This window comes from Mustela nigripes, chromosome 12 (genome assembly GCF_022355385.1).
Source record: "Mustela nigripes isolate SB6536 chromosome 12, MUSNIG.SB6536, whole genome shotgun sequence".
NCBI lineage: Eukaryota > Metazoa > Chordata > Mammalia > Carnivora > Mustelidae > Mustela > Mustela nigripes.
The window spans coordinates 61,002,211-61,030,085 of record NC_081568.1 but is presented as its reverse complement, the minus strand read 5'-3'; the positions used below and the strand labels follow the sequence as shown (position 1 = coordinate 61,030,085).

The following is a 27,875-nucleotide window of genomic DNA, read 5'->3' as shown; positions in this document are numbered from 1 at the left end:
CTTTTTTTTTTTATCCTGCTTGGCATGTGGTGAGCCTTTACGATCCTGGCCTCAGGAGATCTTCCCAGATAATTCCCCACTTTTACCTTGTAAACACTGCATCCCTTCACTCTCTCTATTCTTTCCTCCCGGGCCGGTTATTATTACACAGCTATGCGACCTTCTGGCCCTGTGCTCCACATCTCTTAACTTTCCTTTCACATTTTCCATCTTTGTGCCTTTGTGCTGCATTCCTGGAGCATTCCGCTTCACCTTCGAGCTCATTTAACATTCAGTCTGTTGCCGATTTTAACGCTGCAATTGTAATTTCCACTTCTGAGAGTTACCGATTCCTCTTCCGGTTTCCTGTTCTTGTTTCAGCATAAGCTGTTCTTTTAGGAACACAATGCCCTTCTGAACCTTCTGTACTAAGTACATTGAATTTAAGCTCCTATTATTAGGGTCCATTATCTCCTTCCTCAGCTGTATGTCCTTTGCCACGGTGCTGGTGTTCCTTTCGGTTCTTCTCATGGTGTTAGTACTTGCCTTGGGCTGTGCAAGGCGAGGCAGCAGTCAGACAGCCCAGCCGGGGCATGTATGGAAAGTGCTGGACACCTGCCATGGGTCTCAGGGCCAGGTGGGGGGACATCCAAGCCAGCCACTGAATGGGGTTGGGTGTCCCTGATGCATACTCCCACATTCATTGCATGTCCTTGGGAGCAAATCACCTTCTTGATTCTGCCTGTCCCATAAGAATGGGGTAAGGGGCATAGAGCACCCACAACTGGCTGCTTCTGCTGCCGTATGTCAGTTAATTCCCTGTCACTTGGTCCTGCACCTCCCTATCCCCGGGTTCCACCACCTTAAAGTCTGGGGGACCTCAGCCTTCCTCTGCCTTCTGTAGCAGGCACCCCTGCAACAGTCGTGGGCCACAGCCTCTCTCTGCTGCTTTTGTCCCTCTGTGAGTCCTCACAGTTCCTGGTCCACTAACTTCCCCCCCCCCACCCTACCTCCTCCTTCTGAGCTTAGCTTTGTACTCATTTATTTCCCTGGATGTGTTGTATAAAGGAGAAGCCGCTGTTCATTCCATCTCTCTCACTGAAACCAGAAATCCAGCTTGTGTAGTATGAAGGTTTGGGGTTTTTTTCCACCCCCTCAGAGCACTGAAAAACATGATAAAACCACCCTGTCCTTTAAGACAATGAGTTTCCAGCATTTTGTACAAACACACACCATTGTTCCGTGCATGCTGGCAATCTGAACATTTGCCGATAGGCACCACCACTCCCTGGCTCAGAATGTTCTGAAATCAGCCAAGGGCAGCCCAGGATGTCTTGGACAATGCCTTGAAGCTGTGGACTGAGTCTGCATGCCACAGGGAGTTCAGGGGGTCCCTGGGGCTTTCTGAGCCTCCCTCCTGGCCCCCTCCCTGCTTCAATGAGAACCAGTCCCCTTTTTTATTTCTAGCTCTGTCCTGTCTCTCTTCACTAGAGCTGATCCAATAAAAAAGCTCACATACCCAACATTCTTTTAACCAAACCTTGAAACTTCTCTGCTGATTGTTCCATGACATCAGCCTATGGCTCTGCCAGTGGCAGCTCAAGGGACCCAAATGGGAGGTAGTTACCACTACAGTTTTTGGCTCTACCAAGTATTCTTTTCTCATGAGCTATTCCGTACTTGCTAATCTATTCCTCTTTCCCATTTTTGATTCCTGGTTCATTTCAGTCTCATCTTGGCCTTCGGAGTTCATTAATGGATCTTCCATGATCTAGCAGTGGAGCTGCTGAACAGCTTAGGTCCTCCTTGCCTGGTCTTTGTATGTTTCAGACATATGTTGATGATAATGATGATAATTCTGTGCCTGGGACCATACATGCTTGATAACTGGTCTTCATAGAAGCCCCAAGACTTCTATGATATATTTAGCCCATTTTACAGATGGACCTGAGACAAAGAGAAGTTAGGTCCATTGCCCAGGGTTCTACAGCTAGTAAGCGGTAGAGCTAGAATTTGAACCCAGGTCTCTGGTTTTAAAGCCCAGCTCTTTTCTTTCCCCTCCATTCTTGTGATTTGGCATTTGCTCTTATTCATAACTGTTCTTGGCTTCTCTCTAGTAAACGAAAACTCCCAGAAATTGTGATCAAGAACACAAATGTTTCAAGCTTCTGCCATAGTATTTGCATAGAGTGTAAGCTCAGCAAATCCCCTTTCATATATTTCACTGAGATTATTGTCCTATTTTCGTTTTCTCACATACACAGCGTTGTTGAATTTGTGGCTGTGCCGACTAACTTGTATGCCCAGAATCACTTTGTTACCGGAGCTACCGAGTGTTGGTGAGACACTGGTTATGTCACGTAAGGGGCTGGCCTTTATCAGCACCCCTTCTGGGAAACCAGTGAGACACATTAAGTATACACCTGTCACGGGACGCCTGGGTGGCTCAGTTGGTTGGACGACTGCCTTCGGCTCAGGTCATGATCCCGGAGTCCTGGGATCGAGTCCCGCATCGGGCTCCCAGCTGCATGGGGAGTCTTCTTCTCCCTCTGACCTTCTCCTCGCTCATGCTCTCTCTCACTGTCTCTCTCTCAAATAAATAAATAAAATCTTTAAAAAAAAAAAAAAAAAGTATACACCTGTCACATGCAACCTGCCTTGTCCGTGATCTTCCCTGTGATATAATAATAGGGAACATTTACCTTGCAGCATTTATCAAGAGCTATTGTCTGCATTAGCTTATGTGGTCATCGTGAAAATCCCGCAACTGTGTGTTACTGTTCTCACAGCCTCCCCATCCCAGGCTGTGGAATCTCAGCCCCATGGCTTGTACAAGGCCCTGCAGGCAACAAAAGATGGAGCTAAACTAGAACCCAGACTCTGTCTCCTGTACCAGGTCTGCTGCTGCCTTTCCTCTCCGGCTGGGCTGGACAGAGGTAGGCGGTGGCAGGACCCCACCCGTGGCCCCCTTCACCCCCAGCCGCTTACCCACCTCAAGCACAGCTCCTCTCCAGGCTGGTCCCCTTGCCCAGGCACGGTTGAGTAGTGGTAAAGGCTCAGACTCTGGAACCCACCAACCTGCCTTTGACTCCCGCCTCCGCTGTTAACTTTCCTCATGACCCTCTGCCAGTTCCTCGGTTGTCCTGAGACTCAGTTCTGCATCTGTAAAATGGAACGATAATCCCCATCTCATAAGGTGGCAGCAAGCATTCATTAAGATCTCCTACGCAGAGGGCCTGCCAGGGAATCGCAGCGTATTAGTCTGCTCCAGCTGCCATCACAAAATATCACAGGCTGGGTGGTTTAAACAACAGATTTATTTCCTCACAGTTTCAGAGGCTGGAAGTCCAAGATCAGAGTGGCAGCAGGTTCAATTTCTCAAGAAACCTCTCTCCTTGGCTTAAAGGCAGCTGCCTTCTTGCTGTGTTTATACCTGGTCGTCTCTTATTCTGTGTGTTCTCTGGTTCCTGATCTCTTACTAGCATATCAGTCGTGTTAGCTAAGGGCCCACCCGTATGATCTCATTTTGATTTAATTACCTCTGGAAAGGTTCTGTCTCCACATCTCGTCACATTCTAAGATAGGTGTTAGGGCTTCAACACAGGAATTTGACGAGGACACAATTCAGCCCATAACACGGAGCTGACACACCTTTCAGTTAACCCAGGCCGACAGTACGGCACAAAGAGGAGACAGGAAACATGAGACCTTAAATTCTGTGGGTGATTCTGCCCACTGTTCATTCAATGGGCATATCCCAGAGGGAGAAGGAAAGAAGATGAAAATTTCTTTTGCCTTCATCAGCAGGGGTTCCTGTCTATCTAAACATGAGCTGAGTGTGATTCCGATGTTCAAGGGTATGCATTTTGGGGCTCCTGTGTGGCGCAGTTGGTTAAGGGTCTGCTTTTGGCTCAGGTCATGATCCCAGCGTCCTGGAATCGAACCCCACATTGGGCTCACTGCTTAGCTGGGAGTCTGCTTCTCCCTCTCCTCCATGCTCCTGCTATCTCTTGCTATCTCTCTCTCTCTCAAATAAGTAAATTTTTTTTTAAGTATGCATTTTTCATACCGCATGGCCTCTGAACACCAGCCAAATGCGTCGTCTGGTGCTCAACCAAAAGAGCCATGATCAAGGCTAGCTTTGGCTAAGTGGATTTTACCTTGTACTTCTTTAGAAACATAGCAGACACTGCTGCTGGCCTGCCCTGCATCCCGACCCACCCAAGCTGGCCTGCAGCTACAGGTCCCTGCATCCAGCAGCCTTCCATCTCTTCCACCTGCCTAAAGGCACCTGCCCAGAAAGCCTGGGGGGTTAATGACCCGGGGTGGAGGGGCAGGGACTAAGAATCGGGAGGTAAATGGCCCAATGTCTCAGTTGGGATGAGTCTGCTTGGTCCTAAAGGATCCCTGGTCGATTAAGTCCCCATGGCTCAGAAAAATAAGCTTAGAATTCACTCTCTCTTTTCCCATTTCCTTACTTGGGCTTCTTGAAATCACCTCTCAAATTAATTACCTGTACCCAAGTGTGTGTCTCCAGGACTGCTTTGGGGGATATCCAAAATTAGACAAGAACCTACCCCCACGTAAGCTGTTTCCAATACACGGTCTTCAGAGATGGGCCACCCCAGCCATTGCCTGGGAATCTGCTGAATGAAAAATCCCCACTTCTAGATTCTAGGAGGATTCTAGATTCTCGGTTCTCCCCAAGTATTCTGGTCCACTGGCACTGAGGCTTTGGCCACTAAGTGTTCTTTTTCCTCCCCTCCAGGTGATCGAGAAGAACTTGAGTGGCTGGTGGTACATTCAGATTGAAGATAAGGAAGGATGGGCCCCGGCAACCTTCATTGACAAGTATAAGAAGACCAGCAATGCCTCAAGACCCAACTTTCTGGCTCCCTTGCCCAATGAGCTGACCCAGCTCCATCCAGGGGATGCAGCAGCCTTGGAGAACAACACGGGCACTGAGGCCATCGGTCCCTCCCGGCCCTTGCCTGATGCACCGCACGCCGCTGTGGACTCTGGGATGCCATGGTCCAAAGACTGGAAGGGCGGCAAGGAGGCCCTGAGGAAGGCGTCTTCCGACATGTCCTCATGCACCGGCTATGAAGAGATCTCAAGCCCCGACCTGGAGGAGAAGCCCAGCCTCCCTCCCCGGAAAGAATCCATCATCAAGTCAGAAGGGGAGCTGCAGGAGAGGGAGCGGCAGAGGATGGAGCAGCTCAGGGGCTCCTCACCCAAACCTCCAGGCATGATTTTGCCAATGATTCCAGCCAAACACACGCCCCCAGCCCGGGACAGCAGGAGACCAGAGCCCAAACCTGACAAAAGCAAGTTGTTCCAGCTGAAAAATGAGATGGGGCTAGAGTGTGGCCACAAGGTCTTGGCCAAGGAGGTGAAGAAGCCCAACCTCCGACCCATCTCCAAGTCCAAAGCTGACCCACCGGAGGAGAAGCCGGAAGTTATTCCCCAGAATCCCTTCTTGAAGTCCAAACCTCAGGTTAGGCCCAAGCCAGCTCCTTCCCCGAGGACAGAGCCACTTCAGGGCGAAGACCAAGTGGATATCTGCAACCTGAGGAGCAAGCTGAGGCCCGCCAAGTCCCAAGAGAAGCCCTCACTGGATGGAGAGAGCAGCCCCCAGGCTGCCGGTGGCCAAGAAGTGGCCTTCAGCCGGAGTTTCCTCCCAGGTGATGGGCCTGGCCACGCCCAGGACCGGACGGGCAGACAAGATGGGCTCAGTCCAAAGGAGATGTCCTGCAGAGCCCCTCCAAGGCCAGCCAAGACCACAGATCCGGTGCCAAAGAGTGCGCCCACCCCTGTCCAAGAGGCTCCCCCACAGAGACCTGTGGTCCTGCCCCGGAGACCACCACCCCCTAAGAAAACCTCTTCAGCCTCCAGGCCCCTCCCAGAGGTCAGAGGGCCACAACGGGAAGCGAGTGAAGGCAAGGCAGCTCCTGCCCCAGGCCGGGCCCTGCTGGTCCCTCCTAAAGCCAAACCTTTTCTTTCTAACTCCTCAGGCAGCCAAGATGACATGCGAGGCAGAGGTGGTCTGGGACCACGGATGGTGGGCAAGATCGGAGAAAACAGAGAGAAACTAGCTGCAACCCCTTTTCCCAACACTGATGGCCCGAAGGACTCTTTATATGTTGCGGTGGCCAACTTTGAAGGAGACGGAGATACCAGCAGCTTCCAGGAGGGGACGGTGTTCGAGGTCCGGGAAAAGAACAGCAGTGGCTGGTGGTTCTGCCAAGTCCTGAGCGGGGCCCCTTCCTGGGAAGGATGGATTCCTTCCAACTATCTCAAAAAGAAGCCATAGCCACTTCCTTCCCTGCCTGGCAGTCCCGTGCATCTCCCCTGGCTTTACCCACGTATTTAATTTATCACCCTTTATGCAGCTTCAAAGGAAGGAAGGACTCTGGAGCACTGTGGTTTCTTCCTCCCTTGGGTGGAGAGCAGTCCGCCTCACTGCAGCATGGCCTGAAGGCTCAGAGGCCACACCCCCTGCTTCCTCTCCAAGTCAGCATCCCTGCCTTAAGGCCGGTGGCATCGCCACCCTCTGTAGGCCACCTAGCAGCAGGACCGTGACTCTCCAAGGCCTCCAAGACCAGAACCCATTGTCTGGAAGCTGCAGAAACAGTCTCATTGCTGGTTCCCCACCCAGTCTGTGATGGTTGGCTCCAACTTCTCCATGTTCCTAAAAGTCCAGGGACTTTATTTACTCCATTTCCAAAATGGTGGGTACCAGAAAGAATTCCTGCCCTGGAAGTTGGCTCCATTGCCAGTCCCAGAGAGATGTCCTCCTCTGGACCCTGAGAGGCTCTGGACCTGTGAGCCTCTCAAGTTCACCAGATGCAGCTCTGCCCCAGGAGTGGGCCTGAAGGTCCACTGAGACATTCCGCCTCTTATTTTCTGGGATCCTGACAGATCCCAAAGGGGTGCATCCAGCCCCAGCATGCTTCACCGTCCTGCACAGGGCTTTTTAAATAGAAATCTCCAGCCGACCTTGGGCCATTTCACATTTGTCTCCATAGAGCAAGAATCTCAAAGTTGCTTTGAAAGGAGCGGTTCACAATCCACGCCCCTTGGGAGCACCCTTTCACTAGGTAGCTAGTAGGTGCCAGACTCTGTCCTTGGTACTTGACATTACATCCTCACATCAATCCTCTCTTGGGATATTGCACCTGTGATGGACAGAGAACCTCGGACTCTGTGCCCAAGGGTACACTAGTTAGGAAGAAGAGGAAAGAGGACTTGAAGCTGGCCTAACTTCCATGCCCGTGCCCTTCCCCCAGTAGCAGGCTAACCGGGCAGGGAAAGGGAAGACGCTAAGTGCCAAGAGCAGGTGGCCAAATGGCTTGCTTGTGGTGTAGGTGAGGGGGCATTAGTCTCTGCTCCCACACCCACCACCCCTCCGACCCACTGCAGCTCACACCGAAGCCTGCCCCGCACCCTCCACAGCTTCTCCTCCATGGTGGATGGGGGGGAGAGGGGGAGTTTGCCCAGAGCTCTGGCGGTTGCCATAAGACCTTGTTTCCTGCTGCTGTGCAGGTGCCCCCTCTGGAGGATAAAACTTGTGGAGCTGAGGTGATCTCCCATGCCAGCCTCCAGGGGCCGTGATGCCTCAAAGACTTGCTGCTTCCTGCTCTCTGGCATTCATAGAGTACTCTTCTCTGTTTCCTTTTTGTGCATGCTCTCTCCCTGTCTGTCCTCTTGCTTCCATTTGGACAGACACGGTTCACTGAGGCACATAGAGGCACAGCGACATTGCAGAATTAGAATCCGGACCCAGGGTTTCCGGCTCCCAGCCCATAGTTCTTGCCCATGGACCAGGCTGCCTGGCGGGAGAGAGGGCAGAACCCTTCCTCATCCCACCCTGCCCTGCAGAAGAGGATCCAGCTCGGGACCCAGATCTCCAATTCAATGTCCATCTGCTATGATGCTTTGGGGACTGCAGGGCCAGCTTTCCCATGGACACCCACTGTCCGCCTGCAGTGCCAAAGATTTCAGTGCACACAGCCCTCTTCTGCTCTTCCTACCCACGGCCACACGGACTCTGGAGGCTTCTACAGGAGAAAGAGCGTTCTCTGATTCACGGGAGCATCTTTATTCCTTCCTTCAGTCGATCTGTGAACCCCACCCTGAGAACCTGGGGGGCAGGGCCCTGAGGTGCCTCTAGCAGTGCCCACTTGCCCCTTGGCCCTGTGCCCAGAACCGTGGGGGAGGATGGCAGTTGGGGGAAGAAGGGAGGCTGGGAGAAGGCCACCCACGTCTTCAAGGCCCCCGCATTTGGAAGGAAGCCCATAGCATGTTTTCCAGGTTTTTTGACCCACTTTGGCTTAAACAGCTTTTATGAAACTGTTACGCAGAATTTGACTTCTGCGTCAAATTCAAAAGACAGAACTCAGCCTTTTTTTTACCCCCCAATTCATTCTCTGCTTTCTGTGACCTTTTCAAGTATTTTGTGAGCACCTACCACGTGCTCGGCGCCAGGCAGACCGGGACCCGTGTGGCTCCCTGCCTGGCTCTGCGAGCTGAGGTTTTTGTTTGCTGCTTCCACACAAAGGGTTTGTCTTTGGCCTCATTCCCTCCTCCTGAAGGTCAGCTGAGTGGGAATAGACTAGTTCCACCTGACGTGAACTGAAGGTACTGAAGCCACATTCCTCTCTGTTCACCGTTCTTTGCTCAGGACACATCCATGGCCTGAGGACTTCTCTCTCGGGCTGTGTGTGCCACATGGTGGGCACTTGCACGAGCGACCAGAAGGGGGACGGGTGTCTGGTGGCCAGTGGCTCTCCCTGGCTGTCCTGGCCTGATGATTTAGCATCACAGCACCCAGCCCTGTGGCCGCCATCTTGTCAGCAACCTGATGGAGGCGATACAAAACTCCCCGGAGGTTATGCCCACAGAGAATGTCCCAGGCCACAGTGATAACTCCCATGCCAAGCTCCAGGCAGGTCCCTGGTGTTTCAGCTCCCTCCTCTAACTTAACCCTGATGACAACCCTCTGAGCTGCCTAGGATCAGCCCTGAGCTGTGGGGAGAAAGTTGAGTTCACAGGGTGAAGTCATGTGCCCAGTCTCATCCAAATCATGACTCTGCCGAGACTTGAACCCAGGGGTGCCTTCTCTCCAGTGCCTGTGTTTTTTCTTCTGCCAATGGCAGCAAAATGTGCATGGCATTTCCAGGGAAGCAGGTGACCCCCCTGCCATGACTGAGGTTTCTCCTCCCTTCACCCCACGATCCCAGGGCAGTAGGTCACAGGCCAAATGCCAGTCCAAAAGGTGAGCATGTGAAAACCACAGCTTATAGTGCCGAGAAATCTTTGGAAAATCTGAGTTTTAGGATCCACCACTGGGCAAAATAGACCTTCGCAAAATGTTTCATTCAAAGTCTCTGCCCTTTGGTGAGTTTACATCATTGTTCCAGGCTGAGATGGAGGAGCTGGGCTCCGACTTGAACCACTTGTAATGCCCTACCTCACTGAGGAATTGCTAGAGCCCTTAGCTGGTTTCCAGTAATCACTTTAAGCCTCCCCATGTCACCAATTTCTTAGGCAGAGTTCTTGGCCTTAAAACGTGACTGAGCCCACTGGGGATCTCAGTACCAGGTGGAGTGTAGGAAAACCGACTTGCCACGTGAAAGGGCAGGGGCCGAATCTCCCCAAGTTTTGGAAGGTCCTGAGGCTGAGGCATGGACTGTGTCAAGAACAAAGCACTGAGTGGGATAAAGAAGTTGCTCCAGCCCTCAACATCATCTGGTAATTCAACATCATCAAGAACAGGAACCTTTTTGGCACGGCTCCCATCCTTTTATTGTGCCCAAGCCTGTCAGGATTGGGTCAGGCTGCTCCCTAGGAGGTCTCGCCCTTCTCTATGGACTGGCAGTGGCTACATAACAGCCTGAACCACGCATGGCAGTCTTGTCACTCGCCCTTTGTTGTCCAGGCCCGTCTGTCAGAGTTTTTGCTGCAAACCAGCCATACCGTACGATAGACCAAAGATGACCTAGTGTCAAACTCTGGCCCAGAGGAGTGGGAACTTGGCTTGCATGGACACCTGAGGGTTTAGGATGCCCTCCGTCAGCCTGGAGGAATTGCTCCTAACTTGGCTGAGGTTCTGACAGATGGACCACAGCCTGTGACAGACCCAGAATTAAAACCCAGAGGCTCCACAGTCTTCACCTGCTCGGGGACCACCTGCTGAGGACCCTTCCCACAGACTCAAACATGCAGCTCCTTAGGGTAATGTCTGGTTTCTGGTGCTACCGTCATCATGTGTCGGCATTCCCTCTTTCCTTCCTATCTCTGTCGTCTACTCCAAAGTAGGCTTCTCAGCGCCAATCAGGACAAATGACTCAACTTCTGTTGTCCTCAAGGAGGCCAAACCCAGTGCCACAGCCAGTAGCCTTCACTTTCAGGCCTTCTGTCAACATACGGACAGAGGTACCCCCCCACACCACCTCCACCAGGCTTGTTACAGCAATAAGCAATTCTGACACAACTAGGTGTCCATAGATTTTTTTTTCCCCCGTGTGTGCCTGTCTATGCCTCTGTGCCCCTGTAACTGTTAATAGTGCCCCTTTCACTTGTACAGGGGAGATGATAAACTATGGTCACCTTAGCCATCCCTACGTTTCCTGCTTCCAAGCACCAATAAGTCACTAGGCCACTTCGTGTGTCCCTCCAGGAATAACAGTGGGGCTCTGACAGGCCTACCTCCTCATGTCTGCTCATAGAGTGACACTGGAGATCCTCCGAATATCACGGCCCTCCTCATACCCTCTTGGCAAACTGGCAAATCTGGTGGTGATTGTTGTTTCCTGTTAACAAACAAAAATACATGAGGATATATAATGTGAGGGGGGGAGGGGTGGCAAACAATTAGCTGTAGCATGTATAGACTATATACCGTTAGACTTTTTCTTTCTTTCTTTTTTTTTTTTTAAATAAAAATGCTTGACTGGTTTCAAGCTTCATTGTGAAGAGGCCATGTCCATGGATTTCATTTGGCTAAAGAAGAGGCGCATAGCTTTGTGCCCTGGAGTTTTGGGCTCGAGTTTGGGGATCGAAGAACAGAAGCCAGGGTGAGTAGGAGTGACTTCTCTGGGTCCTAGTGCATCTTGATTCTTTGAATTGCGGTGTCCAGAAGCAACGGGAAAGCGTCCTTAGATCACAGGGTGTCTCTCACATAGTCTCAGCTCTGTGCCGTAAGATGGAAAACTTCACACATTTAAGGTGTCTTGAACCTCTCACCGGTGTTACCTACTGCTGGTCTAGAGCATGTGGTTGAGGGGAAGGGGGCAACCATGGCTGGGCTGCGGGGACTGCTCACGCCATCTGCTCCAGGGAGCTAGAGGGCATTGCCTGATGTGTTATTACCTTCCCAAGGGCAGAGGCAAGGCCACACCAACCCCCAATGTGGAGCCTCCTTGGCCTCAGGTGAATCATTAAACAAAACGACAGTGCCACCCACCTGCCTAGGGAGAGAAGAATAGAACCAGCAGAGGCTCTGGACAGAAGAACATAGAAAGGGGAAATTTACATTCAATATTCACCCTCCCTTTCAAAGAATGCAACGAGCTGACCAACCTTGTTTAAGAATAATGGTCATTCCTGTATTAATCTCTGGTCCCCTAAGAAGGAAAAATCATGATGCTCTTCAGCCCCCCATCCCTTGGGAGCCTTTTCTCCCAAATCTTCCAAACTAACTGTGGTTGTTCTTAAGAATGCAACTGGTCATGGCATGGGATTTGTGAGGCAGGCATGCAGGGGCACCTGCCCCTGCCCCTCACTGGATGGGATGGGACGGGATGGGGACCGGACCATGGTCAGGAACCCAACCTGACTTACTCTCGGGGGCGGCTTACCCATCGCCTTCAGGTCTCAGTTGGAACTGACGTGTTCGCCTTTCACATTATACTGCTTCAGAAATGCCAGGCCAAACACAATCCAGCTGTCACACACATTCCCTCCCACTCTCCTTACCATGACCCTGTAAGGGATCATGGTAAATCTGTGTGCCCAAGACTCCGGTCATGAGGCCACTCTTCTCCAAATCCAGGGTGTTTAATGTCCATCGCTTCTCTAGTTAGTATCCATCTGGCCCAGCTGTTCCTCACCATCTTGCAACCTGTGCCTCCCAGTCAATGGCTCTCAAACTTTAGTGACCGTACAACTTAGCAGGGAGCTTGTCAGAGTCCACACTCCCGGGCTGCAACCCCGGAGAGTCAGAATCAGCAAAAATCTGCATCCTTTAAAACTACATTGTGAGGAAGTGGTCTGCATACTCCACTTTTGAGAAATGGCCAGACTCAGCACATTGCCTGGGGTAGTCTAAGTTTTCAAAATGGTACTTCATATGGGATGCCTGAGTGGCTCATTTGGTTATGTGTTCTGCCTTCGGCTCAGGTCATGATCCCAGGGTCCTGGGATCAAGCCCTGCATTGGGCTCCCTGCTCAACAGGGACTCAGTTTCTCCCTCTCCCTTGCCTTTCGCCCCCAACACCCAGCTTATGTTCTCCACCCCACCCCTGCAAAGTCTTTAAAAAATGGTGCTTCATCTACTATTATTAGGCATGTCACCATTATTTTTCAGAGCATTTACTGTGTTCCAGGCTACAGACATTCATTTCATCCTCAGAATGCTCTAGGTAGATACCTGCATTTTATATATGAAGGCACTATGTACATTTCAGAAAGGTGAAAGCACCACACCAACGTGTCACAGAGCCAGCAGATAGTGTCTGGTCCTAAAGCTGACTCACTTATCCCATACTATGTCCCCTAGCAAATGCTAATCAAAATCTATATCTCATCCTGATATAATTAGCTCCTGGATTCAAAACCTTTTTCAAAAAATGTTTCCCCTTCCAAACACCTAACTCTATAATTAAGGCAAAAGGTCTAACTTCTGTTGAGTCCAAGCTATCGGCTGGGTACTTAATAGATATTCTCTCTTCAACCTTCGTTACAGTTCCAGGTAGGAATTGTTATGCCTGTTTTATGGATGGAAATTAATAGTCTAAGAGATTAAGTTTATCTATAGTCACAGCTAGTAAGAGGATGAACTGATGAACTTGGATATCTAACTCCAAATCCCGTGACCTTAATAGACCATCCCAGCTTCCAAATTTATAATTCCCCTGCCATTCAGCATTTTTCAAAATGTGTTTTCCAGAACATATATTCATAGATATTCTGAAGTAAGTGTTCTGTGGACACACCAGACATCTCAAAGCTTCACATAATAACATGCAGTGTGAACACCTGAGAGGGGACTTTTTATAGTGGGTTCCTCAAACAGACTTGATGGTGAAACCATTCACAGATCATCTAGCAGGAACAGTGTTTCATGTCATAAACTCTGGAAAATGTCAAAGTCTATGATTCAACTCTCCCTTGAATTGTGTCTGAGCCACCATCCTTAGCTGATTCCTTACCCTGATACCAGCTGTGACTCTGTCCCTCACTGCAACCCAGTCTTCAAGGCTAACCTTCACAGCATCGCCAGTACAAAATACTTCCTTGACTGGAGAGCTGCTCAAGAACGTCAAGGTTACCTGCTGGCTATTGGTCCAACCTGAAGCAATCTGAATGGGTTTCTCCATAGTGAAATTGCCCCACGTAGGAAACTTCAGAAAATAGCCTGAAGGAATGCAATTTGTTTTCTAACTTATAAACAAGTTCTCCTTTAGAGACCTGTAAATTAATAGCAGTGTCCAGAACATTCCAGTGCAAGTTAATAAAGCCTAGCTTCTCCTCCAATTCAGATTCAGATACTACCATTAACTATGTTCTCTGGCTTCCTTTCGACTGCATGGCCACACTCATACAGTATAGTTTACAATAGTCCTCATCAAACAGTTTTCAGTGAGTTTGGTCAATAAAAAAATGTAGCATTGGGGCACCTGGGTGGCTCAGTGGGCTAAAGCCTCTGCCTTTCTTTTGGGTCATAATCTCAGGGTCCTGGGATCGAGCCCCACATCGGTGCTTCTGGGGAGCTCCTGGATGGCTCCTGGAGGGGGGGCTGGTCACAAGAAAGACCAAGCCCCCATCAGAAGCTGGGCATTTCCAGCCTACCCTCATTCTCTTGAGAGGGAGAGGGGCTCAAAATGGAGTCCAAGACCGTTCGTGCCTACATGAGACAGCAGCCATGAAAATCCCAATAGTATGGGGCTCAGAGAGCTTTGAAGTTGGCAAACACACTCACACCCAGTGGGAAATGCATGCCAACTCCAAGAGGACAGGAGCTCCTGCCTTTGGGACCCGCTCAGACCTCGCGCCCTCTGTGTCTCTTCCTCTGGCTGTTATTCTGTAGCCTTCATCATATCCTACAGTAAACTGCTCAATGTAAGTGCTTCCCTGAGTTCCGGGAGCCTCCTGAGCAAATTGTTCGAACCTGAGGAGGGGGTTGTGGAAGCCTCTGATTTGTAGCCAAATCAGACAGAAGTTGTGGATAAACTGGGGACTTAATACTTGCAGTTAGCCTCTGAAGGGGTGGGGGTAGTCTTGTGGGACTGAATCCTTAACCCACGGTATCTGATAGTATCTCCGGATAGATAGTGTTAAAATCAACTTACGTTGTAGGACACCCAGCTGGTGTTGCAGAGAATTGCTTGATGTGGGGAAAGAACCCCTACGTTTGGTAACCAGAAATGTCAGAAGGGAAGCGTTTTGTGTGAGTAGTAAAGGAGACACATAGGAAAAAGAGACACAGGAAACACAGGTAGAAAAGAAGAGTTCAGAATACAGCTATGCCCCAATGACTTGTTTTAAGCACCTTCTGGAATGGGTGGACCCCATTTTGTAAAACACCAATAAAGGAACAATCGTGGCCTCTGGGGTTAAAGAGACCCAGGTTTGAGTTCTGGCTCTGATCTGTACTTGACCTCTCTGATTCTTAACATCCTCATCTGTAAAATGGGAACAACAATGCCTTTCTCAGGCCAATGTAAAGATTAATGGAAACAAAGTACGCCTAGCACATAGTAGGCACTTCTAATAGCGCATCCTAAGTAGTATTGTTTGTATGAAGAGTAAAAAGAATGAACAGTCTTCAGATGTTTTCATTGCCCAGGACAGGAGTTAGCAAACCTTTTCTTAAAGAGTTAGATAGTAAATATTTTAGGCTTTGGGAGCCAAGAGTCAAAACTAGAATGTTATGCAAGGACTTACATAACTATTTAAAATGTAATCATTTGAACACATACAAACCATTCTTAGCTCTGTGAAAAAAATACCCAGCTGAGTGGATTAGCCCCGACGACCACAGCCTGCCAACCCTTGGTCTAGTCTATATTCATCTTCTATTTCATTACTTTTCTCTAAATGGAAGTTTTCCAAAGTGCGTTTATAGAACGTCAGTCCCTCATATGATCATGAAAAAGCATCATGTGGCCAAACCCATTTGGCAGACACTTGCATAAGGATCCTCCAGGCCTCTTCCTTAGAGATCCGTGTCACACGCTTGCATATTAAAGGCTCTTAGAATCTTGCAGTAAAGAAGCTGTTTACCCTGGTTTAAGCCAGAATTTCCAAAATGTACCTGATAACAGAATTCTCTTTCTCATGTAACAGCTAAGAATATCCCATAGAACATATTTTGGAAAATTCCACTATAGATCTTAGAATTTAGTCATTATGCAGAATTTCACCACATTAAGTTGAATTTGTGCCCTGTAATGCATACATCTGAGGAATCTGAGTTGGATCGTATGTGTTAGTTACTATCGTCAGCAGAGTAACTAGGCCAACTTGGTCTCTAGTTTGAATCAACTATAGATTTTGTTGATTTTTCTCCCTGTGTTTGTCTTAGGACCACGACACTTAGGACTGCGACACTGTTCACTTGGAGAACCTTAAGGAAGTCCCTCTTAGAAGGATCAAACCCCTGATAGAACACCTGCCTTAGGAAGTATGCAGCAGTATGTTCTTGGAGATCTGAGAACCAGGATTTGCTAAACTACTGTCACTGTGTATTCTTTTTATTGCAGTGAGATACATATAATATTTATTATTTCTGGCATTTTTAAGTGCACAGTTCAGTGGTATTAAATACATTCACTCTATTGTGTAATTATCACCACAGTCCATCTCCAGAACTTTTTTTTTATCTTCCCCAACTGAAACTCTGTACTCATTAAAAAACTCCCATTTCCACTTCTCCCGACTCCCTGCTCACCAGCATTCTACTCTGAGTTTGACTCTTCTTGGTACCCCATCTATGGGGAATTATACAGTATTTATCCTTTGGTGGCTGGTTTACTTCAGTTAACATAATGTCTTCGGAGTTCATCTATACTGTAGCACATGACACTTTCCTTCCTTTTTAAGGCTAAATAATATTTCATTATGTTTCTACCACATTTTATTTATTCATGTCAATGGACACTTGGATTGCTTCTGTCTTTCAGCTATAGGAAATGTTGCCATGTACACGAGTGTACGAATATCTGTTTAACTCTCTGCTTTCAATTCTTCTGGTATATACCCAAGAAGCAAAACTGCTGGAGTGTATGTAATCCTATGTTTAATTGTTTAAGAAGCTGACATACTCTTTTCCGTAGTGGCTGTACCTTCACAGTTTGTTAATTTCCAGACCACATTTTTTTAATTGAGATATAACTGACATGCAACAGTTTCAGAGGTTTAATATAATGATTTGATATTCATATAGATTGTGGAATGATTACCACAATGTACTTAACAAAGTACTTAATGTACTATGTGTACCACACATAGTCACAGGTTTTTTTTTTTTTTTACTTGTGATGAAAACATCTAAGGCATACTCTTTTAGCAAATTTCAAATATAGAATGCAGTATTATTTTTTAAAAGATTTTATTTTTTTATTTGACAGAGAGAGAGAGATCACGAGAGAGAAAGATCACAAGAGAGAGAGATCCTCAAGAGAGGGGGAAGCAGGCTCCCTGCTGAGCAGAGAGCCCGATGCAGGGCTCCATCTCAGGACCCTGAGATCATGACCTGAGCCGAAGGCAGAGGCTTAACCCACTGAGACACCCAGGCACCCGTAGAATGCAGTATTATTAAATATAGTCACATGCTGTTTACTACATCCTCATGACCTATTTATTTTATAATTGGATCTTGGTACCTTTTTACCTCCTTCTCCCATCTTGCCCACCCTCTACTACCTACCTTGACAATTACCTATTTTCTGTATCCATGAGTTCTGCTGTTTTTTTAGATACCACATGTAAGTGAGATCATATGGTATTTATTTTCCTGTCTGACATTTCATTTAGCATAATGCCCTCAGGGTCCATTTTTGTTGTCACAAAGGACAAGATTTCCTTCTTTTTATAGCTGAATAATATTCCATTGTATTTACATGCCACATTTTCTTTATCCATTCTTCTATTTTTAAAAAAATATTTTATTTATTTATTTGAGAGGAAAAGCAAGAGACAGCACACGTGGAGGGAGAGGGGCAGAGGAGGAGGGAGAAGCAGACTCCCCAGTGATCAGGGAGGCCGATCTGGGGCTCAATTCCAGGACCCTGGGATCAGGACCTGAGCTGAAGGCAGATGTTTAACTGACTGAGCCACCCAGATGCCCCTATTAAGTCAAACTTGGTTCTTTTCTCATGGTTCTTAGCCCACGGAATTGGAAGTACTAACCTGGGACCCCAATTTACTTGCTAACAGAACTCAGTTGTTGAGGCCAACATTCAGATAATCTAGACTATGCTTCTCCATTGTTTAAAAAAAAATCATCAAAGTGAAAATCAAAAATTTAAACATTCTCTTGGAGAAGTTTTATACCCGAGTGAAGAAACATGGTCTTCCTACTTAACGCTAACCTGTCCCTAACCGTGCCGCCTAGGGATGAGCACACAGACACTCCCCAGTTGGACAGTCTTTGTGCCACCAGCCTTTCCACTCCTCATGAACACCCTCCACATGGAGAAGGGTATACAGAAGCTGTATGCGTGTTCTGGAGATTATTTGGGAAGTGCTGGGATCACCCAGTGACTTCCTTTCACAAGTGGGGCTGACTCCCCAAAAGCACACCACAACACTGTATTCAAAGATACCCGAAGCTGCTTCTGGAATTTCATTTTTACCCAAAAATTGGTAATAGGAAAAAAAAAGTTGGGATTAGAGATTTAAGCACCTTAATCAGTCAGTTATTTTACATATTTTCATATTGGAACAAACAAGGATACGTTATACAGTAGAATATAAAAACTGCCTGCATTTTTAAGATAAAATTGCAGACTTCAAAGAAACACAGGTTTCAGTGGGCTGCTTTGGGCCAGGCCCCAGGCTGCAATCCCCTTGCGGGAACTTAAGTAAGTAAAGTTTGAGAAACCAAATGATTCATCACTCCTGCCACTGGCAAGTAGGGCAAAGCCAATTAGGAGACTCCTTCCAGGTATACTCTTCTCACTGGGTTCATTATCAATCAAAACCAGACACGCCATGGAGGATGAGCCATAGAGATTCTCAGAAATAACACCTGTGATAGCGCTCTGGAGTGTGGGCAGAAAGGGATTATTTGTCAAAGCAAATACTTCTGAGAAGCTCCTGCTTTTAAAAACTCTTCATTCTTCTGGTCACATGGTGACCATGAGTAGGGGAGCCATACTCAGTTCTCTCTGTACTTAATTACCTTAAGAAAATACTGGGTAGGTTTTCAGCTAAGGGGTACAAGTTTTGGGGTGGGGATGGGGTAAAAAGGGAACTCCTGAGTTCCCGAATATTCAGATTCAGGACTAGGGACTCATACAAGACCAAGGTTGGATGTTCATGACCTACATCCCCACCCCCTGTCCCTTCCTACCCACACACATATATAAGCGCAATGAACAGGACGAGGGCTCGCCCCCTCTGCACTTAGCACTCATCATTGAAAGCTGGATGTTCTAACATCATCCAAAGTGTCCCTGCTATGTCGGAAAAGACAGGGGCTCAGGGGTTGGCTAACAAGTGGCTCTGGCAACAGGGAGAAGACAAACCAAGTCAACCCTTGCAAATGCTTGCTTTCAGCCTATGGCAGTGATGTGCCCCCTTCAGAATCAGAGTCTGCCCCTCTCTTTCAATGGTGGGTCAATAACATTAGCCAAGAACACACCATGGGTTGTGTGTTTCCCTTGCCATCCACATCAATGGAGAGCCCAGTGTGCCCATGGTGAAATTCCTTCACACGCCTCCTCTCTGCCTCTAACAGAGAACTTCAAGAAGCAGAAATGCCTTGGCTTGAGGTAGGTGAGCCTAGATCCTGTACAAGACTGTTCTGAAAGCTCCATTTTCATGCATAAAAGCACAGGAGCAAGCAACCTAATCCTGGGCCTTCGTTGGGCCAGACCTGGTGCTGGGAGCTGGGCACAGAGAAATGAACAAGAAGAGTCTAGCCGGAAAGACTGACCTATAGACAATTGCAGGGAACTCTGGAGAGAACTGTAAGAGAGTTTCTGGACAATATGTCTGAGGGGCACAGAACGGGAAAGGAAACCCGCCTGGGGGTAAAAAAAAATTACGAAAAGCTATCTGAAAAGCCAAAAACAGGGGACCCAGTAGGTGAGGGCCATGTTTCCAAAACGTGAGCTGAATACACACTCACAAATGGTACTATGTCCACATCCCACCTCTACCAGCATTTACTTAATATTTTACTTTAAATTGATCAACTCAAAGGTTAAATATGTTTCCTTGAAGGGACGCTTCAAACACTGGGACATAAACAGAAGGTAACTCTAAAAGTAAACACAACGAAAGCCAAACAGTGTCACTGAATCCCAACTAGGTCTAGTTAGTTACCTATTCACAGTTCTGACACTGAGGCCTGCGTGCTCTCTCTTTCGCTCTCGCTCTCTGCTAACAGGACATCAGCACATATTAAGGAGGTGTTAGAGACAAGCTAACACCAAAGTGAGATTATATACTTAATTGAAACAAAAGAATGGCAAGAGTACTGAAAGTAGTAACTTACAGACAGTGATTCCCATCATTTCATGCATAGTAAAGTACCACTCCAAATTGCCTTTCTCACACTTTAAAATATACTGGATTAATTTTAATGTTTTCATTAGGTTAGGTCTAGGGGCCACAGGACAATTTAACCAGAACACAAACTAGAGGTGGTGGGGGGAAATGTGAAAGGGTAGACCTGGCACGGTGGAAGCTGGCAGCAGGAACAGTGTGTACATTTTCATAATTGCAAACTGTAATTTGAACAGGACCACCCTGATCTGATCACCCTTTTCTGGATCTAATTACACTCAATGAGGTCCATGGTAGAAATCATTTTTATTTTAACTGGAAGTCTTTGATCCTCTCTTCATAACACTACTGACGCATAATAAGATTTTTTAAAACTCCCTTTATGTGGAAGGAAACAAAAGGGAGAATTCTTTGTAGGGAATGTTGCTGTAACACTTACCATATTGCACGGTAATCCCGTGTTTATGTGTCTGTCTCCCCGGCCAGACTGGGATCCTTCCGGGCAGGGATGTCCTGTTACTTTTCTCTGTCTCCTGAGTATTTGGGGGAAGACTTGGACATTATAGCCCTCAGTGTCTGCTGAGTGAATTGGCCCCACAGGTAGAATGGTGGGACGGGAAGAGAAGACCCAAATACTCCAGTATGCTTCTGACCAATGTTTTCTTAATGAGAAGCAATGTAGCATGGTAATTAATTCGTTTAGATCTGAATTCTTGCCCATTAAAGATAATAGCATGGTTGGTGTAAGGATTAAATGAGCTAATAGATGTAAAGTGATTAGAACAGTGCTGGTTCATAGTAAACAACTGATGGTAGCTATCATTGTTACTGTTGTAATTCATGTAATTACACACGCACGCACGCACGTACACACACACACACACACGAACCGTCAAATGCTTTTACAGAGCAGACATGGGGACTCTTAGCTGCCCACAATCTACTTTCATTTCTTCGAGTAGTACTACCCTAATCTTCCTCCCGGGAACCAATTTTCCCCCTACTCTCCATCCACATGATTTGGGTGTGGCAGGTCTGAGGCCAAGAATGAGCACATGACCCAGATCTGGTCAATCAAGAGAGACCAATCTCCTGGCTACAACTGACTCACTTATGGGCACATGACCCAGGCCAAGCCAATGAGACTCAATCTTTGTGGAGATTTTGAGAAGAGGAACTCCTATATACTGGGTTTACTAAACTGGCAGAATTTAGCCTCCAGATGCTGGTGACCGCGCCTGGCAGCTTCACGTGCAGAGTTTACCTGAGAATGAAGCCCGAAGCAAAGAAAAGCAAAACATCAAGCTCTGCTACCCCCAGGCACCCTTTGAAACTTTGGATCTAGCTGTTCCTGAAGGTGAATGGATGAGTGGGTGTTTGGTTTTTTTCTTGAGATTTCACTTTTTATATTTGTCAGAGAGAGAGCACAAGCAAGGGGAGCCACAGGCAGAAGGAGAAGCAGGCTCCCCACTGAGCAAGGAGTGAACTGGGGACTCCATTCCAGGACCCAGAGATCCTGATAGCAGCTGAAGTCAGACCCTTCACCAACTGAGTCACCTGGACACCCCAGATGATTGGGTTTTTGTTTTTGTTTTTTTGTTTTGCTTAGGTTGGTTTGAGTTTCTGTCCATGGTCTCAGAAGAGTCTGCATATACATAACTAGTCAGGGAGAATGTGTGTGTCTTCAATCACTTTTTTGCTTCAGGCTTATTAAGAGATTGAATCTCACCAATCTGGTTCACCAAACGGGCACTGTGAGGGGTGTGGGAGAGCAGGGAACATAAACATTAATAAGACTGTCCCTGCTTTCAAGGTTCACAGCTACAAGGGAATACAAACTTTACAGTCCTACCATAATACATGTTGTAACTGAGAGGCTATGAGAGTGTCCTAGAAGAACGGGAAATAGAGGAAGACCAGTTCTGCCATAGGACTTTCTGGAAGAGAAGGAAGTATGGGCACTTTACCATAAAACTATTAGAAGACATTTAACAGTGTTCTCTTGCCTGGGTTCTGGTATTCACAGGATGCCTATTTCAATTAGCTTTTAACACCCACAGCTAGCGTATTCTTTTAATGAGGGCCACATGTTACCTTCAGGAATGAAGTGCTTTATGCCTGCTCTGAATGTGAACCCACCTGCCTTGTGATACCTAGAAGCCTCCTCCTGAGAGCAGTCCAGGTACAGCGAAGGGGAGGTGTTTGATGAGGAATTACCGAACAGAAGCCCTAACCCTCACATGCCTATGGACAGAGCATGTAACTCAGTTAGGGCTGTGTCTTCTTGTGGTGAGAGGGTGTGTGATTTCAGCTAGGGTGTTATGAGGTAATGGTACTATGTTCCCTACTGCTTGCTTTTGAATGTAGTAAAAACATCAAGCTCTGCTACCCCCAGCCACCCCCACCCCTACCAAAGCTCAGATAAACAAAATGCCTCTTGTAGCTCTGCTGCTTCTCTTACTCCTCACCTGCCCAGGAGAATCTAAGCCCTTTAAGTTGGCATGCAAGGAAGGCTCTTCCCAAGTGTGCCAGGGATTGCTTGAGGTGCTTGGGAGACAAAAACAAATCAAACCTGCTCCTCCTCTCAAGCACAAGAAACCCCACTCAAATAGATTTACAGGGAACGAAATGTACAGGGGAATAAAATTAAAATGTATTGGCTAACAGAACTGAAAGTTCTAGGGAGTAAATTTAGGCATCACTGGATCCAGGTCAGATGATTTTCAGGATTCAGTTTTTTCTTCTCTTCTCCACTGTATTTCCCTCTATGTTGGCTTCCTTCTTGGATAGACTCTCCCCTATTGGGAAGTGGTCCCAATTTTTCTCTTAATGGGGACTCCAAGCAGCTCCAAGTTGACTTCATCCCACAGGCATGTTCAGAAAAAAAAAAAGAGATTCTTTCTTCTATGAAACAGTTGTTGAAAAAAAAAAAAAAAAAAGCCCTGGATCTATGACTATTCTAGACTATGGTTGTCTCCCAAAGTGAATCATATGCCCTTTATAAATCAATCATGGGTTTAGAATACACTGATTGGCTCAAGTCTGGGTGTCAGGACCACCCTGGAGTAGGGATGGAATGAGCTCCATGAGAACCATATGGATTGAGTCATGAGTGGGGGAAATTGGGTCTTCAAAGGGAATTCCGTGCACTGTTACTGGAGGAAGGATGCATGAATACTGGGCAAGCACAAAGTCCACAAACTAAAATCTAACCCTCCTTCAGCTGTTGCAATAAGTCTGTTGTCTCTTTAATACAGTATTCCATATGGGGGTCCAGAAAACTGTTGGAGGGCAAGACTTTGTGGGGTCTCTTCAACATAGAGAGAACACTGCGGTTTTCAGGATTAGTAGAATTATCCAGAGAAAAGAACATCTGCTTATTTGCAGGCTTGAGAAAGAGAAGCCATAAAGTAAGAGAAACATTCCTTAGGAAGACCCAGCTCCATCTGCTCGAATGATTTGCTTAACAAGCAACTTTCTGAACTGGGTCTCTTGAAAGGTCCCACCTGCAACCCTAGGAGACTCTGGCACAAATAAGCAATAGTTGTCTTTCCAGACATAGATGAGTGTGTGGCGTTCCACTGTAGGCATCTGTTCCTTGTCATGTCCCTATGCTTTCTTCCTTGATGGAAAGAGAAAAGTCAGGTACTTAAACTAGGGAAGCCTCCACAGGTAGTGATGATGTGTCAGTAAAGCAGGCTGGAGCAATCAGCCTCTCTCTTTGCTACTTGTTAGCTGCCACCTTGCCCTTTTCAGAGGTGAAATCATAGGAAAAAGCAATATTTTCATCCCTACTAATTAGCATCCTGGCTTGCTATACTTTAACAGGTATTTTTCTAACTAGTGACCACCAATTCATGTTGGCCACCTGTGAAAGTTTAAATTATTTTTGGCCCCAAGTGTCCACCCCTCCCTGTACCCACTCCTTTTGCCTGGTTTTTCACTTTCTCTCACTAGGGACAGAGTGGACTTCTCCACCCCTTGACTTTAGACTTGGCCATGTAACTTGCCTTGGCCAATGGGATGTTGGCAGATGTGCCACAAGCCGAGACCTCAGCCTGTGTTTGGGCAGTTGGCTGTGCCTTCCTGCACCACTGCCTTAGCCATGAGAAGAACATACCCTGTCTAACACATGGCTCCAAGGGCAATGACCTACATCTGAGGCTGGCCTTGACTCAACCCTCCACCTGGAACAAAGTCCAGTTGACCCTGACTGATATTATCCAGCCCCTATGAAACTGAAGACAACTTACTTGGAAATAATTTCAAACATATCAAAAAATTGCAAGAATAGTCCAAAGAACATCTTTATCTGGATATGCTAGTCATTAACATGTTGTCCCATTTGCTTTGTCATTTGCTCTCCTTCTATATAAGTTTTTTCTGAAATATTTGTATCATACATACATTCTGATACATCTGTATCATACCTTTTCATCCCTAAATCCATCAGTGTGATTTCCTTAAGAATAAGAACATTCTCTTTCATAGCCACAGAGCAATAGGAAATTTCACATTGATACAATATTCCTACCTCCTCTACCATTCATATTCCAATTTTATCGATTGAGTCAATAATGTCCTCTATATAGAATCATGTCTCTTTAGTTTTCTATAATCTGCAACAGTTTTTTACCTGTTCTTGGACTGTAATAACTTTGACATTTTAAAAAATACAATCTCTCCCTTCTTTTTATTATAGAATGTCTTTCTTTTGTGTTTAGTACTTTCTCATAATTTCACTCAGGCTCTACGTTTCCAGTTAGAGTACCACAGAATTGATCTTGTCATTCTCAGACAATCCCATGTGGAGGCACATGATGACCATTTAATCAGTTGGTCGAGGTATGGTGTGTGTGTGTGTGTGTGTGTGTTTTAACTTCTGTATCATTACTGTTTCTCCACTTGCAATGAGTAAGCAATCGGTGGGGTGGTATTTTTAAGACAGTGCAAATGTCCAGCTCTTTATCAAATTTTTCTGTACATATTTAGCATCCATTGATGATTTTTGCCTGAACCAATCTTTGCTGTTGTCTTAGCTCAGGTTACTATAACAAATACCAGATACATCTCTTTCTCACGGTTCTGGAGGCTGGATGTCTGAGATTGGGCGCAAGTATGGTCAGGTTCCAGTGAAGACCCACTTCCTGGTTTGCAGATGGCTATCTTCTCCTTGTATCCTCAGCTGACAGAGACAGAGAGAGGGCTGCCTCTCTTCCTCTTCTAATAAGGACACTAGCCCCACCATGGGGACTTCACTTGCATGACCTACTTAACTTCCCAACAGTCCTACTTCAAAAGACCATCACCTTGGAGCTCTGACATATGAATTTGGGGGGTACACAAACACTCATCCATTGCTACCATTGCACTTGAACCCTGATGACTTGCCAGCCCCGACACCTCCTTCACATTCACCAGTCAGTACTCCGCATTCTATTATAAGCAAGAGCCCACTCTGTGTCTCATCTGTCTATTTCTTATGTGTATATATTAAGGGATTTCTATTATCTTCAAAAATTTATAATTCATTATTGTCCTGAATTATTTTGGTGCTCCAATTGTCCTAGAGTTGGCCAATGACAGCCCCTTCAGGCTGACTGTTGTGTTCTTGTGACATGTCTCCATCATTCCTTCTTTGGCACTTTTTAATCTTGTGGCAAAACAAAATGTTTTGGGCTCACTTTGTACTTTTTCTCCTTCAGCCCTGGAACACCCCATTTCTGCAAGGAGTCCTGCTTCCTGGCAGTGTGGAATGGCATTAGAGCCAAAGATCTGTGTATGAGACATGCTAATAACTCTTGCTTCTAGCCACATACACATACATAATCACATGCACAGAAACTTGTAAAACATCTTATATGCATACACATATAAACATACACATGTAAACATATGTGATGGTTAACTTTATGTGTCAGTTTGACTGGTCACAGGATGACCAAATTAAACATTCTTTCTTTTTTTGTTGTTAAGATTTTATTTATTTGACAGAGACACACAGCGAGAGAGAGAACACAAGCAGGGGGAGCGTGAGCAGGAGTGGGAGAAGCAGGGTTCCCGCCAAGCAGGGAGCCTGATGTGAGGCTCGATCCCAGGACGCTGGGATCAGGACCTGAATTGAAGGCAGATGCTTAATGACTGAGCCACCCAGGCACCCCAGTTTCTGGGGGTGTCTGTGAAGGGTGTATCTGGATGTGATTAACATTTAAATCAGTGGACTCAGTGATGGAGATGACCGTCTCCAGTGTGGGCAGACACCATAAAATCCACCAACAGCCTCAATAGCATAAAAGGCAGTGGAAGGAGGAATTTGCCCCTTTTGTCGCCTCACTGGGACAGCTCATCTCACTTCTCTGGCCTTCAGACTGGGATTTACACCATCAGTGCTTCTGTGTTCCAGGCTTTTGAACTTGAACTGAGTAATACCACCAGCTTTCCTGAGTCTCCATCTTACAGACCATAGATCAAGGGACTTCTCAGCCTCCATAATCACATGAGCCAATTCTTTATAATGATTATATGTAGATATAGGCAGATAATCACATATCAAGTGTATTTTTTTTCACTGGAGAACCATGAATAGTACAAAATACATGTATACAGATTCTTTTTTTTAAGATTTTATTTATTAATTAATTTATTTGAGAGAGAGTGAACAAGAGAGAGCACACAAGCTGGGGGTGGCAGTATGGGGGGGATGAGGGAAAGGGAGAAGCAGACTCCCCATTGAGCAGAGAGCTCAATGGTGGGCTCAATCCCAGGACCCTGAGATCAAGACCTGAACTGATGCTGATGCTCAACCAACTGAGCCACCTAGGCACCCCTACCCATTCTGTTTTTTTTTTTTTTAAGATTTTATTTATTTATTTGACAGAAATTACAAGTAGGCAGAGAAGCAGGCAGTGAGCGACAGGAGGAAGCAGGCTCCCCGCTGAGCAAAGAGCCTGATGCTGGGCTTGATCCCAGGACCCCTGGATCATGACCTGAGCCGAAGGCAGAGGCTTTAACCCACTGAGCCACCCAGGCACCCCCCACACACACACACATTCTTATACCTATTTTAGAAATCATGATCTTGTACCGACACTTTCGATTCCATTCTGTTTCCCCCATCCTGATTTTATCTCTCTTTATCCACAATGAGAACAATGGCTCCAACAATATCAAAACATCTACTCATTTGCTCAATCTTATAAGACAGTTTCTGGGGCGCCTGGGTGGCTCAGTGGGTTAGCTCCCAGGGTCCTGGGATCAAGCCCCACATCGGGCTCTCTGCTCTGCGGGGAGTCTGCTTCCTCCTCTCTCTCTGCCTACTTGTGATCTCTGTCAAATAAATAAATAAAATATTTTTAAAAAATAATAGACAGTTTCTGAATTATTTTGCTCATATCAGTATTCAAATCAAATCTAATAAAAAAAGAATTCAGGGGGCGCCTGGGTGGCTCAGTGGGTTAAGCCGCTGCCTTCGGCTCAGGTCATGATCTCAGGGTCCTGGGATCGAGTCCCGCATCGGGCTCTCTGCTCAGCGGGGAGCCTGCTTCCCTCTCTCTCTCTCTGCCTGCTTCTCCATCTACTTGTGATTTCTCTCTGTCAAATAAATAAATAAAATCTTTAAAAAAAAAAAAAAAAAAAAAGAATTCAGGATTTGTTTGCAATTTCTTCTACAACCTTGACCAAAACTGAGGACAAATACACAAATGGTGTATACATAAGTCACCTGAATCAGTTCTTCTCTTCCTTTTTGTGTGATTTTATTATTCATTGGAAATACTACTGAGTTCATTTGTTTTGGTTTGCTTTCAGTTTTAGGTGTTTGTGATCTCCTCATTCTTGTTGACTTAATGTCATTCTTTGAGTATATAAAACATTAATTTGTTTCCCAAAGAAAAACCACACAAAAAGTATAGTGAAAGAAAATCACTCTTTCCATATTC

At 46.6% G+C, this 27,875-nt stretch overlaps 1 protein-coding gene across 1 annotated transcript in view; it reads left to right on the top strand.

The window, feature by feature from the left end:
- The window catches only part of SH3PXD2B (SH3 and PX domains 2B), a 99,880-nt gene extending 88,930 nt beyond the window's left edge, over positions 1–10,950 (top strand). The window contains exon 13 of the mRNA XM_059417364.1: positions 4,748–10,950. Within this exon, the coding sequence (XP_059273347.1) occupies positions 4,748–6,292 (1,545 nt within the window). The 3' untranslated portion in view covers positions 6,293–10,950. The remainder of the gene's footprint in view (positions 1–4,747) is intronic.
- The last annotated feature ends 16,925 nt before the right edge of the window (positions 10,951–27,875 follow it).